We start from the raw sequence: 20,013 nt of genomic DNA, 5'->3' as shown, positions 1-20,013 counted from the left end.
ATGAATTTAAGTTGTGCTTGGCTTTGTGTTAACTTTGTGGAAAGCCAGACTTGAGGTTTTCACACATCTAGGGCTCATCCTGCAGAGAATAGATGCAAAAGCCATTTTCTCAGCAAGGGCACTATTGGTGTTTGGGCGGGATAGTTGTTTTTTTAGTGGTGCTGTCCTTTGGTGTTTATATAATCTTTAATTCTCATTGAGTGCCAGTGACTCTTCCACTCCTACACATTTCAGAATGCTTTTGGAGATTACATTGCCCTCTAGTTTATTACAGTAAATAATCTCTAGAGGAAGATTTGTTTTCGGGATTATTTTGTTTACTTTAGAGCGAATTACTATTGGTGTAAATCACAAATTACTTAAAATTTAATTTTACCATGTCACAAGTGAGAAGACTACATAAAGAAAAGAAATAGTGTTTTCACTGATCTTAAACATTGTCATCATTTACGGTCTTTGAAATTGGATGTATCATGTTCTAACAAAAGTACTGTCAATTAACTTTCTTAGTGACATGTAAGTAGAGATTCTTCTGTAGTTAAAGACTAACCAATCTATGGGTGCCTGGGTGGCTCAGTTGGTTAAGCGTCCAACTCTTGATCTCAGCTCGGGTGTTGATCTCTCCAGGTCCTGAGTTCAAGCTCTGCATTGGGCTCTATGCTGGCCATGGGCATGGAGCCTACTTAAAAAAAAAAAAAAAAAAAAAGACTCACCTGAAATGAGATTATGGAAAATTATCTCCATTTCATGGGTAATGAAGGTAGAAGAACTTTCCCAAACTTTGGCTACATTTTGTTTGCTGTTATGTCTAGTCAAATTGTATTTTAGGGAATTAGAAATTGATACAGTGTTGGATTTATCAGGTTCTGGAATGTTTTCAGTGCCCTCAAAGCTGGTTGGCAGTGATGGTGAGGAAGAGCTGTGGAATAAACCCAAGGCATGTTTCTGGGAGCTGATATAAAGGATAATACACATAAAACAATAGTTAGCAGTGTGATTAAATTTTATAGTGCATCATACATACTGAAGGGGAAGAGAGGCAGATTAGCCTGTAGATGATCTGAAGTGGTTTGGGAGATTTTGGAGAGGCTGGGACTGGAGCTAGACCCTGGTCTTATTATCTGATGCATTGTTCACTTATGGAGGAGTCTTGGCCTGCCTCCTGGTAACCACTAACTTTCCTCTCTTGAAGGTTATCAATGATTACTTAGTTGCTAATTCTGATAATTTATAATTCCTATATACTTTTTGTACACTTCCAGCTATACCTTTATTTTTTAAAAATACTTATTTTTGAGAGAGAGCAAGTGTGTGGGGTGCATGGGGAGGGGCGGCAGGAGAGGGGGAGAAAGAATCTCAAGAAGACTCCCCACTCGATGAGGAGCTCATCACAGGGGTTGATCCCACAACCCCAGAGATCATGACCTGAGGCCAAAATCAAGAGTCAGATGCTTAACTGACTGAGCCACCCAGGCACCCCTGACAACTATCTATACCTTTTAAAATCTCTCCCCCATGGTTTTCATAGAATATGGATGTATTAATTATCAGCTGTGGCATAGCAAAGTTCCCCCAAATTCAGCCATTTAAAACTTTCTTGTTCTTTATTTCACAGACACAGTTTGGCTAATTGCTTTTGACTCTGTGTTTTTCACAAAGTTGCAATGCAGGTATCCACAGGCTGTAGTCATCTCAAGGCTGAAGGGTGGAGAGTTCTTACAAGCTCGCTCACCGTTCGGCAGGCTTCAAATCCTTGCTGGCTGTTGGTTGGGAGACATCTGTTGCTTGCCATGTGTGACTTCTCCATAGGGTACACACAGCATGGCATCTTGCTTTTCTTGGAGCACAGGCTCAAAGAGAGGTGAACAAGGCAGAAGTCGGTCTTTTTGTAACTTAATCTTGTAAATGACTATTTTCTTCTTTTGAAGAGTCCATCTCATTCATAAGGGGAGGGGATTACATAAGGATAGACATATTAGGCAGGGATTGTTGGGGTTATTTTAGAGGCTGCCTGTCACAATGGATATTTGCCAAAGATAGGTCCTTGGAGCTCTCTTTAGAGATGCTGTCCATTCATAGGTTTTACTTAATTACCACTAATTAGAGCTTGGCTTCTGATAATATGCGTTCTGAGTTTCTTCTGCCTCTCTGGCTACTCTTCATTTCCCTTCTTGAGTTTCTTTTTTCTTTTCTTTTTCAAAAAGATTTTATTTATTTATTTGACAGAGAGAGAGAGAGGGAACACAAGCAGGGAGAGTGGGAGAGGAAGAAGCAGGCTGCCAGTGGAGGAGCCTGATGCAGGGCTCGTGGGATCACGTTCCTGAGCCGAAGGCAGATGCTTAATGACTAGCCACTCAGGCGCCGCATCTTTTTTTTTTTTCTTTTCCTTTTCCTTTCCCTTTTCCCTTTCTCTCTTTCTCTTTCTTTCTGATTTTGTTTATTCATGAGTGATGGGGCGGGGCAGAGGAAGAGGCCGGCTCCAAGGAGCCTGATGTGGGACTTGATCCCAGGATCCTGGGATCATGACCAGAGCCAAAGGCAGGCGCTTAACTGACTGAGCCTCTCAGGTGCCCCAAGTTCCTCTTTTTCTATCCATCTTTAAAATGCTAAGCTTCTTTAGGATTCTAAAACCCTTATTTTCATTCTCTAGTTCTCTGCTGTCTCTTTTAAATGTTGATGACTCCCAGATCTATTATTCGCGAATCACCCTTGCTGTGCTGCAGGCTGTAATTCTCAACTGCCCAGTGGATTTCATCTGTATGTGTCACTCCAGATATGTCCCAAATAGAGTTCCTCATTTTCTTTCTTGCCATGTAAATTTTCTGTTCTCAGTTGTTTTATGTCAGAAGTAAGTGGAGCCCAGGTGCTTAGTGGAAATGTATTTGACTCTTCTTTTGGTTTACTTCTCTTGTTTATTCACACAAGTTCAGAGTCGTTGCAGTTCCCTCCTGAATGTGTTCTCTTCTCTTTCCCTCTAATACATATTTTTTAAACATTTTTTTTATTTGAGAGATAGCAAGAGCAGGGGTAGGGGCAAAGGGAGAGGGAGAGAGAGAATCTTAAGCAAGTTCTGTGCTCAGCGGGGAAGCCCATCATGGGGGTTGATCTCAGGCCTCTGAGATCATGACCTGAGCTGAAATCAAGAGCTGGATGCCTAACTGAATGAGCCATCCAGGCGTCCAGCTTCTAAAAATTTTTGCCTGACCCGGTCTTTTATTAGTAGACAAAGCAAGTTAGTGTTGTAACAAATAATCCTGAGATATCAGTGGCTTGACAGAGTAGACATTTATATTTGGTAACTTTCATTGAGAGTGTTCATTAGGTTGCTTTCCTTGCAGTAATTCAGGAACACAGCCTCCTTCCATCTTACAGCACTGGTTTTCTCTAGAGGGAGTCCTCTTCATTTAGCAGGCAGATGGTGAAAAAACCAGAGGGTCATGAGTAGGAGGTTTTACGGACCAAGAAGTGGCTGGTATAACTTTTGGCTTACATTTCTTTAGCTAGAACTTAGTTTCTTGGCCACACCTATGCAAGAGAGGCTGAGAAACATAATCTAGCTGTTTAGCCAGAAGAGGAAACAGATTTGGCGAGCATGTAGCTAGTCTCTCCTACTCTCTTATTCCCTAAAATATGTTTAAACCAATCCATGTAGCTTCCAGGATTGTCTTTTTTTTTTTTTTTTTTTAAGAATTTATTTGGGGGAGAGATCACGAGCCGGGGGGAGGGGTAGAGGGAGAAGTAGATTCCCTGCTGAGGAGGCAGCTGATGTGGGACTCATCCCAGGACCCCAGGATCATGACCTGAGCCAAAGGCAGACACTCAACTGACTGAGCCTCCCAGGCGGCCCCAGGATGTCTTTATGATAGAATCCAGAAGTCTGAAATGGGTTCTATACATAGGAGAGAAGAAAGCCACAAATTTGGTCTCAGTTAACCTCCAGAAGACATTTCATTTTGCCCACTGGCAGCGTTAGTGTATGGGGGTTGTACTTGGGGCTATGATTTATTACAGCAGAAGGATACAGAGCAAAATAAAAGGGAGAAGGCATATGAGGTGAAGTCTGAGGAAACTAGACTCATGCTTTCCCGGTGCCTTTCCCAGTGGAGTCCTACTGGGCATACGTAATTCCTCCAGCAAGGAATTGTGACAACACATGTGTGTGAAATGTTGTCCAGCAGGGAAGCTTGTTAGAGAATCAGTGCCTAGGATTGTTACTGGGGACTTGTCACATGGGCACCTTCTGCCAACCACATACTAAAATTCAAGGTTCCCGGAGGGAAGGCAGGTGTTCAGCATAAACCACATTTTTGGGTACAGTTTAGGCACAGTGAGTCACTCTTAATTAGTTCTGGGAGTGGGGATTAGTTTTCCAAAAAAAAAAAAAAAAGTTTTCCTACACCAGCCAAGGGCTAACCTGGCACATCTAAGGATAGCAGTCTCAGGCCTTCTGTGTTAACTCTTTTCTGCTCAGTGAATGAGGTGAATGGTCTCCATGGAAAGGGATTTTGTATAGAGTATCTTAGAATATGCAAAACTTTGTTGACCTGATATTTTACTTAAATTACTTTTCTATTTCAGTAGGGGGAAAATAGTTTAATTCCCTTCCTAGCTGCTTTCATCTGTCTTTTCAGATAGTTATTTTTGTATCATTCTAGATACTCTGCATATAAGGACATATATATGCAGAATGCTGTTCTGTAACTTGCTTTCCTCCCGATAGATAATTTCCAATCTTTCTAACTCCTTTTTTAAATTACTGCGTAATACTCCTTTTTATGATTTACTTAACCAGTGCCCTTTTAATGGATATTTAAGCCATTTTCACATGATATGATTTTAAATAGTTGTTTTCTGGATGAAAAGGGAATGAATTAAAGATGACTCCTGAGTATTCAGTGCAGAATTGGGGCTTTAGAGTTCTAAAACTCTTACTATTCATCCTTTATGTAAGGTTGGAAATATCAGAGTTGGTATGTTTGTTTTAGGAATTGGTATTAAAACAATTATTTAGACTTTATGATTTTGAAGGTACAATACAAGGGCTTTTGTTCTTATTTAATTTTCAGTTTTTATTTATTTTTAATTTTTTTTAAAGATTTTATTTATTTGAGAGGGAAAAAGTAAGCATGAGCAGGGTGAGAGGCAGGCTCTCCGCTGAGCAGGGAGCCTGATGCAGGACTGTCCCTGGACTCCGGGATCGGGACCTGAGCTGAAGGCGGATGCTTAATGGACTGAGCCACCCAGGTGCCCCTATTGGGTGGCTCAGTTGGTTAAGTAACTGGCTCTTGATTTTGGCTCAGGTCATGATCTCAGAGTTGGGAGATTGAGTCTGGATTCGTGCTGGGCGTGGAGCCTGCTTAAGATTCTCTCTCTCCCTCTGCCCCTTCCCTGTCTGTCTCCCTGCTCTAAAAAAAAATTACTGGCTTTAAAATTCTATTAGTAATGGCAAGTCAGTGTTTTTCATATATTTATATATATATGTGTGTGTGTGTGTGTGTGTGTGTGTGTGTTTGTGTGTGTGTGTTTTTTTTGAGTAAGGTCTAGGTCCAAAGTGAGGCTTGAACTCACAACCCAGAGAGCAAGAGTCACATGCTCTACTGACTGAGCCTGCCAGGCAGCCCTCTTAATTTATTAAGTTGGGATAATATCTTTCTCACAAAGAGTTATCAGGTTTAAATTAATACATGTAAATTGCTTAGAACAGTTCTGTTTAAGTATTTGTTGTGATTATACTTGGATAAGTTATTCTGTTTTGTACCCAATAATTAAGATTTTATTAAGTGAACCAGCATTTTGGATGAATGGGTTGGAGCTATGTACTGTAAATCTAGAATCCCTGCCTCTTGAAGAAATATTAAATATTGGGATGAGTATTTTGTTTTGAGTTGGCGGTTGGTTGATCATAGAGTTCCATAGGAAGTAGTGAACTCTCTCTCTTAAGGAAACCAAGGGGGAAAGTGGGGCATCTGGGAAAATTGATATTGGTTGTTTTTGGGTGCTAGAATAAGATAAGTTTCATGATTTATATGGGTCATTAGGAGTTTACAACTTTGTCAAGTATGGTAGCCACTACCCACATGTGGCTTTTTAAATTTATGCTAAGGTTAGTTAAAATTAGATAAAATTTTATTTTTTTATTTTTATTTTTTAGATAAAAATTTTTAAAAAGCTGAGTTCCTTAGTCTCTCTTGCCACATTTTAAGTAGCCACATGTGGTTAGTAGCTGCCACATTGGACAGTACAGATGTAGAGCATTTCTATAATTGGAGAAAATGAGAAGAGAGATTGCTCAGCTTGAGTTCTTCTAAATTGGAATGCTACTTTTCAGAGTTGGGAAGAGAATTTTCAAGGTCAGATTGTAATATTAGTAGACTTAAGTATTTGTTCACCATTTAAAAACATTTTTTAAGTGATCTCTATACCTACCTTGGGGCTCGAACTTACAACCCCAAGGTCAAGAGTTGCATGCTCCACCAACTGAGCCAGCCGTGCGCCCCTCCATATCTATCTATATCTATATCTATATCTATATCTATATCTATCTATATTTATATGTTTATTTATTTGGAGAGAGAGAGAGCATGAGCAAGCGGTGGTGGGGGTGAAGGGAGAGGGAGAGAGTGTCTTAAGCAGGCTCCATGCCCAGCAGGAGCCCCACGATCTCACAACCCTGTGATCATGACCTGAGCTGAAATCAAGAGTCAGATGCTTAACTGACTGAGCTACCCAGGCATCTCCCATATATTTTTAATGTTGGAAGATGGAGTGTTAATAAACTGATAGCCTTGGGTCTGACTTATTTGGCTTTTAAAGTACCTGTTGATATTTAAACCTAGAGCAAGTTAGGTGATAATATCAAGATTGCTGGCTTCAGTGCAGTGGGAGACCAAATTGCCTTTATTTACAGAGCTATCTTTGGCCCAACTGTAAATTAAGGGGAGAAAAAGGAACAGATGCGAAGGGCTTTCCTTGTCTTCTTAGTAGAGATTGCATTGAGGTTTGATATACTTTTTAAAAAATTTTTATTTATATAAATAAGAGAGCAGGAGCGGGGCGGGGGGAAGGAGCAGAGGGAGAAGCAGACTACCTAATGCGGGGCTCAGTCCCAGGAACCTGGGATCATGACCAGAACCAAAGTTACACACTCAACTGACTGAGCAACCCAGGTGCCCCGGTTTGGGGTGTGTGTGTATATATATACACACACACACACACATATATATACACATATATGCATATACATACACACACATACATATACATACACACACATATACATATATACATATATACATATATGTATATATGTATATATGTATATGTATATGAGTTGGGAGCCCCGGTGGAGCTGGATCCCAGGACCTCGCGATCATGACCTGAGCCAAAGGCAGACGCTTATTGGTATACTTTTAAAAAACATTTCCCAGAGCTATTAGTAAGTTTAGTGGTTCTCAACTTTTAAAATGCGTAAGAATAACCTGCACAGTATGCTTAAAATATAGTATTCTGTATTCTTTCTTCAAGGATTTTGATTCTGTTGGTGTAGGGTGGTACTTAGGAGTCAGCATTTTAAATAGGTCTCTCTCCCATCTCCCAGGTGTTTTTTTCTTTCAAATTTATTTAAGGAATCTCTACACCCAGCGTGGGTCTCTAACTCAAAACCCTGAGATTAAAAAAATCACGTGCTCTTCTCTCTGAGCCAGCTAGGCACCCACCCATCTCCCAATTCTTACAATTGCCTTAGTTGCATAGCACTGTAGTAAAATCTGTATTTATTCTATTAAGCCCTTTGAGATAGTGTTTACTTTTTGTTTTCTATAGCACCTAAGGTATTCACATGGCATGGAGTTAGGCTCCAAGAATTAATAGGAGTGCCATTTTAGCAAATGAAGGTATTTATAAAGTATCCTGGAGTGAAATGGAAGGAGATCATTTTGGACATTTTATACAATCCTGATAAAACAAGGGATGATAATAGTAAATTTTTCTAATTAAAAATACCTTCATGGGGCGCCTGGGTGGCACAGCGGTTAAGCGCCTGCCTTCGGCTCAGGGCGTGATCCCGGCGTTGTGGGATCGAGCCCCACATCAGGCTCCTCTGCTATGAGCCTGCTTCTTCCTCTCCCACTCCCCCTGCTTGTGTTCCCTCTCTCGTTGGCTGTATCTATCTCTGTTGAATAAATAAAAATAAAATCTAAAAAAAATAAAAATAAAATAAAATAAAAATAAAAAATAAAATAAAAATACCTTCATAGTTTAATGAATTTGAGCTTGTTTCTGCAATCAGGTTTATGTCAGTTTTATTCTTGAAAAGCCTACATACATTTTAATGATCTCCAAATTACAGTCATCATCAAAGAGAAATTTCATTTGCGTAATAAAGGTGATATATTTAAAACATTTTTAGATCCATTCAGAGACTTAAAATTGAAATAGTTAAGATTTATTTATTTGAGAGAGAGTGAGACAGTGTACAAGCCAGGGAAGGGGCAGAGGGAGAGTGGTTTTTTTTTGGTTGATTGTTTTTTGTTTAGGATTTTATTTATTTGAGAGAGCACCCACATGCTCGAGCAGCTGGGAGGGGTAGAGGGAGAAAATCTTCAAGTAGACTCCCTGCTGAGTGTGGAGGTGACATCAGGGCTCAATTCTAGGACCCATGAGAGCATGACCTGAGCCAAAACCAAGAGTCAGGACACTCAACTGACTGTGCGACCCAGGCGGCCCAAAGTTGAAATATTTAAATGTGATGCCCCCCCCCTTTTTTGGATAAAATACGATGATCCGAGTTTTAAAAATTCGTGAATGTATTTGAGCCCAACAGTAAAAATAATCATGTAAAACTAATGATGAATGTTTAATATGAGAATTTGTATACATCTTACATCGTAAGCCATTACAGCTATGTCGCATGTCACCAAAACAGAAGACAAGAGATTTAAGAGTTCTGATTCCTTCTCTCAAGAACCTACCACTCACCTTTCCATATTATCACTCTGGACAAGTTAGTCACATCTTGGTCAGCCTGGCCATACTACTTGGCATGTGTAAACTTCTCCAGTAGTTGCATGGAGGATTGACAGCTGCTTAGTTTTCAGCGAACTGTTAAAGCAGATGTTAGATGATAGAGCATCTCATCCACTGTGTTTGTGCTGGTTACTTCCTATTTTTCATCTGATGTTATCAGAGGGTAGACTAGTTGAGCTGCTCTCTGGAGCAATCTAAGAGACTGTCTTGAGTCGTTGGAAGATTCTTATCTCTCTGCTCTACCTCCTACCCATTAAAGATTTACCCTTTTGGGAAAGCTCTCATTTAGATGAGGCCTTATTTTTACAAATGGGGGGGACATAGAGGTTCAGTCGCTTGTTCATCTAGCCTATGTGTACATATGCCTATGTGTACATCTAGCCTATGTGTAGTTGCTGGTCCTGTGGGTTTAAATTTTGGATTTTTAAAAAATTGCTACTTATCTTAAACTTTCATTTTGTAAAAATTACTTTATAGTCCTAAAACTTAAAATACAATTGAGTCTAAAGTCAGTTTTTTGGGGTACCTGAATGGCTCAGTCAGTTGAGCGTCTGATACCTGATTTCAGCTCAGGTCATGATCTCCTGGTTTTGGGATTGAGCCCTGAGTCTGGCGCAGGGAGTCTGCCAGAGATTCTTTCTCTCCCTCCTCCTCTGCCCCTCTTGCTTGCTCGTCCTCTCGCTTGTGGTGTCTCACTCTCTCTAAAATAAAATCGTGGGTAAAAAAAGTTTTTGGAAATCACATCACATGCTTGTAATCCCTGCTTTAAGTTATAAAATACGTATCCCCCATCCCCAGTTTTATTAAGAAAAATTTCACATGTACAGAAAAATGAAAATAGTACAGTGAACAGCCACATAACTGCTTCCTAGATTCAACAGTTAACATCTTACCATAATTATTTTTTCTGTTATTCATATATTTTTATTGAAGTATAGTTGACAGTCTTACTTTAGTTTCAGGTGTACAACGTAGTGATTTGACAATTCCATGTTATGCTATCTGTACTCAAAAGTGTTGCTGCCATCTGTCACCATACAACATTATTAACATACTATTGACTGGATTCTATATGCTATACCTTTCATTCCTGTGACTTATTCATTCCATAACTTGAACTCTGTACCTCCTGCTCCCCTTTACCCATTTTGCCCATCCCTGTTCATATATTTTTACTGGTTTGATACCACACACTTGGATGTATCTCCTGCAAATTAAGACATCTTTAAGGCATTCTTGCATAGCCACACTATAGCTAAAAATATTAAATACTCTTATAAAACTCTAGAATATCTTTCTTAACTTTTTTTTAAAGATTTATTTATTTATTTGGAGGGGGGAAGGGGCAGAGGGAGAGGGAGAGAGTCCCAAACAGACTCTGCAGTGAGCGCAGAGATCGCCACTGAAGCCAAAACCAGGAGTCTGACTGACACTCAGCTGACTGTGCCACCCCATCTTTTATAACTTTTTTGAGTCAGGGTCTGATTAAGGTTCACATTATGCTTTTTGTTTTAGTTTTGTAATCAGAACAGATCCCATTTTTTTCTCTCCCTGCTATCCTTTTGACAAGTGCAGGGTGGTGGACCTAGGTAGAATGAACCAGTACTTGGATTTATCTAATAGGATCTCGTGTAGTTTAAACTTGTCAGTTTTACCTCTTTATTTCCTGGGAATTGATAGATACAGAGGTATGGTTAGATTTATGTTAATCATTTTTGGCAAGAATACATCAAGGTGATAACTTCATATTGTAACACATCAGTAGGCACATATGTTGGGCAGTTTTACCATAGTAATAAATTTGGTTACTCATTTGATTAAGATAGTGACTGCCATAGCTGTATTGTAAAGGGACATTTTTTTCCTTTTGCAATTAGTAGGTAATTTGTTGGGTAGTAGTGTGCAACTGTGCCAGCAACCTTTCACCTGAGGTTTTTTAGGTATTGATGATTATTGCCTGAATCAACATTTTTAAAAAAGATTGATATATCTGAGAGAGCATGTGTGCGTGTACACGAGTGAGTTGGGGGAGTGGCAGAAGGCAATAAGAGAGAATCTCAAACGGACTCCCCACTGAGTGCAGAGCCTGACTTGGCACTTAATCCCACACCAATGAGATCATAACCTGAGCCAAAACCAACTGAGCCACCCAAGTGTGCCCAATTTATCACAGGTATGTGATAAATTAAGAATTTAGAGTATATTGGGGGCGCCTGGGTGGCACAGCGGTTAAGCGTCTGCCTTCGGCTCAGGGCATGATCCCCGCGTTACGGGATCGAGCCCCACATCAGGCTCCTCTGCTGTGAGCCTGCTTCTTCCTCTCCCACTCCCCCTGCTTGTGTTCCCTCTCTCGCTGGCTGTCTCTCTCTATCTCTGTCAAATAAATAAATAAAATCTTAAAAAAAAATTTAGAGTATATTGATTGGCAGTAAGCATATAATTTTGCATTTTGCTGCCACTTCTAAAAGATGTTGCATTTGGGGTAAATTATGCAGTCATTGCTTATAATAAGTCCCTTTTTGATGCTCAGATTGATCCAGAATTAAGTGAGACTGCCTTTATTGGCTCTTGTGTCTTTCTGACATATCCCCCTCAGATTTTTGAGTGTTTCCTTTTGTCACAGCATTATGTAAACTCATCTTCTGTTTTCCTTATCCAGACTCTTGGAATTAGTCATTTCTCCAAGGAACCTTTGTTGTTGTTTTTTTTTAGTATTTGGAAACCAACATTCAGGACTTAAATGGGTATACTGCTTTTGGGGTATCATTGTTTCTGTTTAGGGCATTTTAATTGAGATATAAATGACATAGAACATTACAAGTTTAGGTGTGCCACATACTGATTTGTTAACATTTATATTGCAATATGATTTGCCATTGTAGCATTAGCTAACACCTCTATCTCTTCGTATGATTATTCTAGTGGTGGAAACAATTAAGATCTAGTCTCTTAGCAGGTTTAATGTTTATAATACAGTTTTGTTGTGTATAATCACTGTATTGTGTATTAGATCTCCAGGACTTATCTACAAATTGCAAGTTTGTACTCTTAAACACTCATTTTTCTATTGCCTGGTAGCTACCATTTCACTGTTTTTTTTGAGTTTGGTTTTTAAATCCTTTGTTTGTTTTGTTACTGAGATACAGTCAACATAGAGCATTATAGTAATTTCATATGTACCACATAAAGAATGATGTAGTATATTGTGAAATGATCGCTCTAATAAATCTAGGTAGCATCTACCACCATCCAGGGACACCTGGGTTGCACAGTCGATTAAGTGTCCGGCTCTTGATCTCACGTCAGGTATCGAATCTAAGGTTCTTGAGTTCAAGCACTGTTTTGGGCTCTATGCTGGGCTCCACCCTGGGCTTGAAACCTACTTAAAAACAACAGCAGCAGCAATAACAACAACAAATCTACAACCACCCATAGTTACCGAAAAAATTCTTTTTCCTTGTGATGAGAACTTTTAAGATTTACTCTATAACCCTATATTACATCCTTAGGACTTAATGATTATAACTGAAAGTTTACCTTTGACCACCTTCATCATTTCACCGCTACCACCACCAGCCCTCTCCGCTCCGCCCCAACCACAATCTGTTCTCTGTTTCTGAATTGTTTTTAATATCCCACGAATGATGGATATCATGTAGTATTTGTCCTATTCAGTTGGATTTATCTCAGCATAATGTTCTCAAGGCCATCCGTGTTGTCACAGATGGCAGTATTTATTTTTTTCCCCCATGGCTGAAAAGTATTCCTGTGTGTGTGTGTGTGTATGTGTGTGTATATATCGCATCTTTTTCCATTCATCAGTTGACAGACACTTAGGTTGTTTCCGTATCATTTTTTCTTTAAAGAGTTTATTTTTAAATTTTGTTTAATTTTATTTTTTAAAAAATATTTCTTTTTTTATTTGAGAGAGAGAGCGTGCGTGCGTGCGCACAGCAGGAGGAGGGCGAGAGGGAGAGCCCCATGGAGCAGGGAGCCCGATGTGGGGCTGGATCCCAGGACCCTGGGGTCATGACCTGAGCCTGAAGGCAGCTGCTCAACCGACTGAACCACCTAGGAGCCCCTGAAAATTTTATTTTTAAGTAATCTCTATACCCAGTGTGGGGCTTGGACTCACAACCCTGAGATCAGGAGTCACACGTTCACCAGCTGAGCCACCCAGGCATCCTGGTTGTTTTCATATCTTGGTCATTGTGAATAAGGCTACAATAAACATGGAAGTGCATGTATCTCTTCAGTAACGTGTTTTCATTACCCAGAAGTGGGATTGCTGGATTATATGGTAGTTTTATTTTTAATCATTATGTTTTTTAAGTAGGCTCCATTCCCAGGGTGGGTCTTGAACTCACAACCCTGAGATCCAGAGTCACATGCTCTACCGGTTAAGCCAGCCAGGCACCCCTATTTTTAATTTTTTGAGGATCTTCGACACTGTTCTCCATAGTGATAGAACCACTTTATAGTCCAACCAGCAGTGCACAAGAGTTCCATTTTCTCCATATCCTCTCGAACACTGATCTCTTGTCTTGTTGTTAGACCTTCTTACAGGTGTGAGATGATATTTTATCCTGGTTTGGTATGCATTTCCCTGATGATTAGTGATGTTGAACACCTTTGCAGATATACCTGTTTGCTACTTTGATGTTGTCTTTGGGAAAATGTTTGTTTAGGTTCTCTGCCCATTTTTTAATGGGATTGTGATTTTTTTGTTGTCATTACTGAGTTGTAGGAGTTTTTGTTTTGTTTTTTAAAATAAATTTAGTATAGGGGCACCGGGGTGGCTCAGATGTTTGGGCGTCTGCCTTCGGCTCAGGTCATGATCTCCAGGTCCTGGGATCAAGCCCCGCCACAGGCTCCGAGCTCAGTGGGCAGTCTGCTTCTCCCTCTCCCTCTGCCTCTCCCCTTGCTTTTGTTCTCTCTGTCTCTTAAATTCTTAAAAAAAATAAATTTAGTATATTAACCCCTTATGTGGTACGTTTTGCAAATGTTCTCTCTCATTCTGTAGGTTGCCTTTTCATTTTGTTGTTTATTTTGTTGTGCAGAAGCTTTTAATTTTGATGTAGTAGCATTTGTTGATTCTTTCTTTCTTTTGTTGTTTGTGTTTTTGGTGTCATGTCCAAAAAAAATCATTGCCAAGACTGGATCTGAAAAGTTTCCTTTGTATGTTTTCTTCTAGGAATTTTTTTGGTATCAGGTCTTCTGTTTAAGTCTTTGATCCATTTTGAGTTAATTTTTGTGAGTGGTGTAAGATTGAGGTCCGCTTTCATTTTCCTGCATGTAGTCATCCAGTTTTCCCAGCACCGTTTGTTGAAGAGACTATCCTTTCCCCATTGGTTTTTCTTGTCTTCCTTATCAAATATTAGTTGACTGTATATGCTCTCTAATCTGTTCTTTTGGTCTGTGGGTCTGTTTTTTATGCCAGGACTGTACTGTTTTAATTACTGTAGCTTCGTAGTATAGTTGGAAATCAAGAAGTGTGATGCTTCCAGTTTTGTTTTGTTTTTAAGACTTCATTTATTTATTTGACAGAGCAAGTAAGAGCCAGAGAGCACACAGGCAGGGGGAACAGCAGAGGGAGAAGGAGAAGCAGGCTCTCCGCTGAGCAGGGAGCCTGATACAGGGTTTGGTCCCAGGACCCTGGGGTCATGACCCCAGCCGAAGGCAGATGCTTAAACTTGACTGAGCCACCCAGGCATCCCTGGTTTTGTTCCTGTTTCTCATGATTGCTTTGGCTCTTGAGGATCTTTTGTGGTTCCATACCAATTTAGTTTTTGTTTTTTTTTTTCCTGTTTATGTGAGAAATGCCATTGGAATTTTCATAGGGTTTGTGTTGAATCTACATGGCTTTGGGTGGCGTGGACATTTTATTTATTTTTATTTTTCTTAATTTTTTAAAAGATTTTATTTCACACAGAGAGCACACAAGCACGAAAAGGGGGGGAGCAGATGAAGAGGGAGCCTGATGCATGACTTGGCCCCAGGACCCCAGAATCATGACCTGAGTTGAAGGCAGATACTTAACTGACTGAACCACCCAGGTACCCCTGGTGTGGACATTTTAATTTTTTTAATTTTTAAATTCTTAAAATTATTTTAATTTATTATTATTAAATTAATTTTATTTTATTATTTTATATTTATTTATCTTTATTAAATTTATATTAATAATATACTATTATTAAATTAAAATTATTAAATTATTATGTTTTGGAGTGGGAGGGAGGGAGAGACAATCTTAAGCAGACACCATGCTTAGCACAGAGTCTGATGCGGTGCTGTGTCTCACAACCCTGAGAGCGTGACCTGAGCTGAAATCAAGAGTCAGATGTTTCACTGACTGAGTGGGTGTTGTGGACATTTAAGAGTATTAACTCTTCTAATCCATTAATGTGATGTCCTTCCATTTGTTTTGTCATCTTTGATTTCTTTCAACAAAGTCTTGTAGTTTAATTGTATAGTCTAGGGCTTTCTTTAGACTCAACTAAGAAATGATTTTTTTTTTTAAGATTCATTTATTTGATTGGAATAGGCTGGTGATGGGTATTAAGGAGGGCACATATTGCGTGGCGCACTGGGTGTTATATGCAAACAATGAATCATGGAACACTACATCAAAAACTAATAATATACTGTGTGGTGACTAACTTAACATAATAAAACATTAAAAAAAAATGAGACAGCAAATGTAAAAAAAAAAAAAGTTTCATTTATTTGAGAGAGCATGTGAACCAGAGGAGGGTCAGAGGGAAAGAATCTCAAGCAGACTCTCTGCTGGGGGGGGGTTGGGTAGAGCCTGATGCTGGCCGGTCTCTCAACCCGGAGATACGACCTGGGCCGAAATCAAGAGTCAAGAGTCGAGGCCTAACTGACTGATCCACCTGGGTGCCCCTGAAGAGTTACTTTTTATCATTTTACTTAACTTTTTCTTTTTGCTGAGATAGACCTCCCTGAAAATCTGTGTCTTTTGAGTTTTGGGTTTTTTTCCCCCCTTTGAGTTCTTGAGGCAAAAAGACTTCATATATATGGAGGGATACTTTTTTTCTTTTTTGGATACATTCTTAATAGTGGAATTATAGGTTTAAGGGTAGTGCAGTAAACACTTTTTGTAGTATTGCCAATTTGAATTTCAGGGAAGGTTGTACACAATACTGTTGTTAACAGTCTGGTGAGTCCTCTCTCTGCCTTTATTCCTTCTGTAGTATGTCCTCAAACGTGGATGTTTTACTAGTCTGATAGAGAAAATATGCTATGACCAGAACATGAAGAAAACTTCTCTAAGATTTATAGCAGGCAAGTTTAGTTGTGTGTAATGGATAGATAGAAACTCAACTTGTCTTTAATTTCACACATGTTATTACTTTAGAATGAACAGAAAATATCTTGGCACATTTTCAAGCTTCTCCTCTTTCTTGGGGAACATGTGGAGGATTGAACTTTTGCTTTGTATAAAATGAAACAGAACAAAACAATGTAGTGTTTCTAATTCATTTAGAAATTGTTAAACGTCAAGGTGTTAAAAGGGTCTTTTAATCTTTGCGAATTTTCTGATTGTAATGAAATCATGAGCTGATTTCAGAACATAAAGCTGCGTAAGTTCAGCTCCTTGTTTTCAAAGATTTTTGTGTTTCAGCAGTACTTGGTGAATTCGTAAGAAAAGCTTGTGGCCCCCCCCCTTTTGTAATACAGAATAGTTCCTCTGACTCAGGCCACGGTTGGAATTAAACTGATAAGCATTCTGTCATTTTCTGCTTTGGGCTTCCCTTTCTAAATCTTCATAGTAAAATTTTCAACAATGTGGGAAGGAATTTGGGTCCTGAAGCCCTTGCTTGCCTTTAAGACAGCCATTCAGATACCTAAAACATGTACCCTAAGGAACAGCTCTAGGACCAAACTATCTTGATTCTGAAGCAGTACATAAGGAGTAAAAGTTAATATATAGGATCTTATAAATAGGTTGTAGATGGTGTGGGAAGAGGAACAGAAGATGTCAGGTGAGTGTTTCCACCAACCCTAATTTTAAGTAGTTTCCTCCTGTTTCTAAAGTGTATATTATACATAATCATTTTGAAGTAGATAAAATAGACATCCAGATATTACAGGTTGTCTTGCTAACCTGCAACTTTTTTGGGGGGGGGATGGTATTTTCTTTTTATACTGTCCCTACCTAATTTTCAGACTTGGCATCTTCTGTAATTAGTGCTTGAGACATACTAATTTTATTTTTTCTGAGTCCTTAGTGGTATTTCGGGTACTAAAATGGAGAGATTGTTTAACTCTTGTTCCCCTAATAAACTAATTTAAAAATCTGATCTTTATTCTTTTGTTTTTTTAAAACAGGTGCCATGTTTCAGAACAGAGTAATACCCCTGGTAAAGAAGAACTGAAGACACTGTACAGACATCAGATATAGGCTAATTACAAAGAAAGCATTAACCTGCCTCTGAGGTGACTAAAGGGGAATAATGGTGATTTTGCGCCGGGCTCGGCCGCCTGCTTCCGCCCCAACCAGCAATGAATCTTGACTCGCTCTCGCTGGCCTTGTCTCAAATCAGCTACCTGGTGGACAATTTAACCAAGAAAAACTACCGAGCCAGCCAGCAGGAAATACAGCATGTAAGTAAACTTAGAAAACAAGTACCATTAAAGGAATGAGTATGCAATAGAAAGAAAGTTCTCCTCAGCTTTAATATATAAAAGAGATTTTATCCCAGTCCTTTTTTTTTTTTTTTAAAGGAGTCACAGATTTAAATTTTTCTGTAAAAATTATGAAATACCTGATTTGGTTTAGTCTCATTTTTTTTCTTATCTGCATTTCAAAATTGAGATACACTTCATAAACTGTCAAACCCACCCTTATAAAATTTGCAATTCAGTAGTTTCTCGTAGATTCACAAAGTTACTTAATCATCACCATCTAACTCCAGAATGTTTTCATCACCTCAAAAAGAAATACTTGAATTCATTAGCAGTTGCTCTCCCATGTCCTCCCTCCAGCTCCTGGCAATCACTTATCTTTCCGCTTTTATGGATTTGCCTTTCTGGACATTTCATATAAATGCAGTCATACCAGATGGGGTCTTTTCTGTCTGCCTTCTTTCACTTAGCAATGTGCTTTCAATATCCATCCATCTTTTTGTGGCATCTGGGTGGCTCAGTTAAGTGTTGACTCTTGATTTTGGCTTAGGTCATGATCTCTCAGGGTTGTGAGATTGAGCCACTCGTTGGGCTCTGTGCTGGGTGTGGAGCCTGCTTAAGATTCTCTCCCTCACCCCCCACACTCCCTTTAAGAAAAAGATACATCCATGTTGGATGGCATCTGTGTCAGTGCTTTATTCCTTTTTATGAGTAATAATACTACTGTATGAATATTATTTCTAATAGTGAACAATAGTTCTAAATATTCTGCAGTTTGTTTATCTGTTAGTTGGATATTTAATTTATTTCCATTTTGTGGCTATTTTGAGTAGTGTGGCTTTCAGCATTTGTTTATGAGTTTTTGGATGGATATTTGTTTTCAGTTTTTTTGGTATATACCAAAGAATGGAATTGCTGGGTTATATGGTAACTCTGACTTTCTGAAGAACTGTCATACTTTATCTAGAGCTCTGGATCACTTTTCATTTCCACAAGTAGTGTATGAGGGTTCCAATTTTTCCTCATCTTCACTAACACTTGTTATTTTATGTCTTTTTATACCCATTCTAGTGGGCGTGAACAGGTACTTCATTGTTTCGATAATGTAGCTTATGATGTTGAACGTCTTTTCATGTGCTTATTTATACACAAACACACCTTTGGAGAAATGTCAGTTCAAATCCTTTGCCCCCCAATTTTTTTGCCATTGATCCCCCCAATTTTATTATTTTTAAAAGGTTTTATTTATTCATTTGAGAGAGAGAGGGAGCGCTTGAGGGTGCTGATGAGCAGGGGAGCAGCAGCAGGAGAGGGAGAAGCAGACTCCCTTCTGAGCGGGCAGCCAGTGCCGGGCTTGATCCCAGGACCCTGAGATCGTGATCTGGCTGAAGACAGACGTTTAACTGACTGAACCACCCAGGTGCCCTGACCCCTCAATTTTTAAAAATTATTGTTCTCGGGGCACCTGGGCGGCTCAGTCATTAAGCATCTGCTGTCAGCTCAGGTTGTGAACCCAGGGTCCTGGGATCGAGCCCCGCATTGGGCTCCCTGCTCTGCTGGGAGCCTGCTTCTTCCTTTCCCACTCGACCTGCTTATGTTCCTCTCTCACTGGCTGTCTCTCTCTCTGTCAAATAAATAAATAAAATCTTAAAAAAAAATTGTTAAGTATAGGTTTGACTTGTAAAGCATTTCATTCAATCTTTATGAAAGTTAAATAATACACTGTATCTTAGTTGTCATGATGGTACCCCCTTCTCGTTAATAAATGGAGTATCATACTATAGTTGTATATATTATTAAATTAAAACTTGTGTGACAACAGGTAACTTCTCTGAACCTTATCTTCCTCATCTGCAAAATAAGGATAAATATAAAATTCGTCTGATGTCCTTGTTAGGATTAAATGAAGTTAAGAAGAGCACCTAATACAGTTCCTGTCATAAACATTATTTAAAAAAATTCTTTCTCTGCATTATAAATTACAGTTGTTATATAAGGTAGTACATAAGTACAAGCTTTTAAATGAAAAACAGGTGCCTTATTATTTGAGCTAAATCTAAGAATTGTTTGGGAACTTTTTTCTCTTCCTTGTTTTTGGGGTGTGTATATAGAGGTTGTAGTTCAATTTTTATTTTTTATTTATTTTTAAAGATTTTATTTGTTCATCTGAGAGAGCAAGGGATAGAGAGCACGAGTAGGGGGGAGCGATAGAGGGGAAAGGAGAAACAGACTCCCTTCTGAGCCGAGAGTCCTAGGTGGGGGTTCAATCCCAGAACCTGAAGATCATGACCTGAGCCGAAGGCAGATGCATAACTGACTGAGCCACCCAGGCGCCCC

At 39.2% G+C, this 20,013-nt stretch overlaps 1 protein-coding gene across 7 annotated transcripts in view; it reads left to right on the top strand.

Moving 5' to 3' along the window:
- CNOT1 (CCR4-NOT transcription complex subunit 1) overlaps positions 1 to 20,013 on the top strand; it is a 105,480-nt gene that overhangs the window by 9,157 nt on the left and 76,310 nt on the right. For all 7 annotated transcript variants that reach the window (XM_045806916.2, XM_045806913.2, XM_045806917.2 and 4 more), the window contains one exon: positions 17,380 to 17,655. In XM_045806916.2, the coding sequence (XP_045662872.2) occupies positions 17,554 to 17,655 (102 nt within the window). In that variant the 5' untranslated portion in view covers positions 17,380 to 17,553. The remainder of the gene's footprint in view (positions 1 to 17,379; positions 17,656 to 20,013) is intronic.

Source organism: Ursus americanus, chromosome 21, assembly GCF_024610735.1.
Source record: "Ursus americanus isolate L20-20 chromosome 21, mUrsAme1.1.p, whole genome shotgun sequence".
NCBI classification, from domain to species: Eukaryota; Metazoa; Chordata; class Mammalia; order Carnivora; family Ursidae; genus Ursus; species Ursus americanus.
The sequence above is the reverse complement of the archived record's forward strand: the minus strand, read 5'-3'. Positions and strand labels throughout refer to the sequence as shown.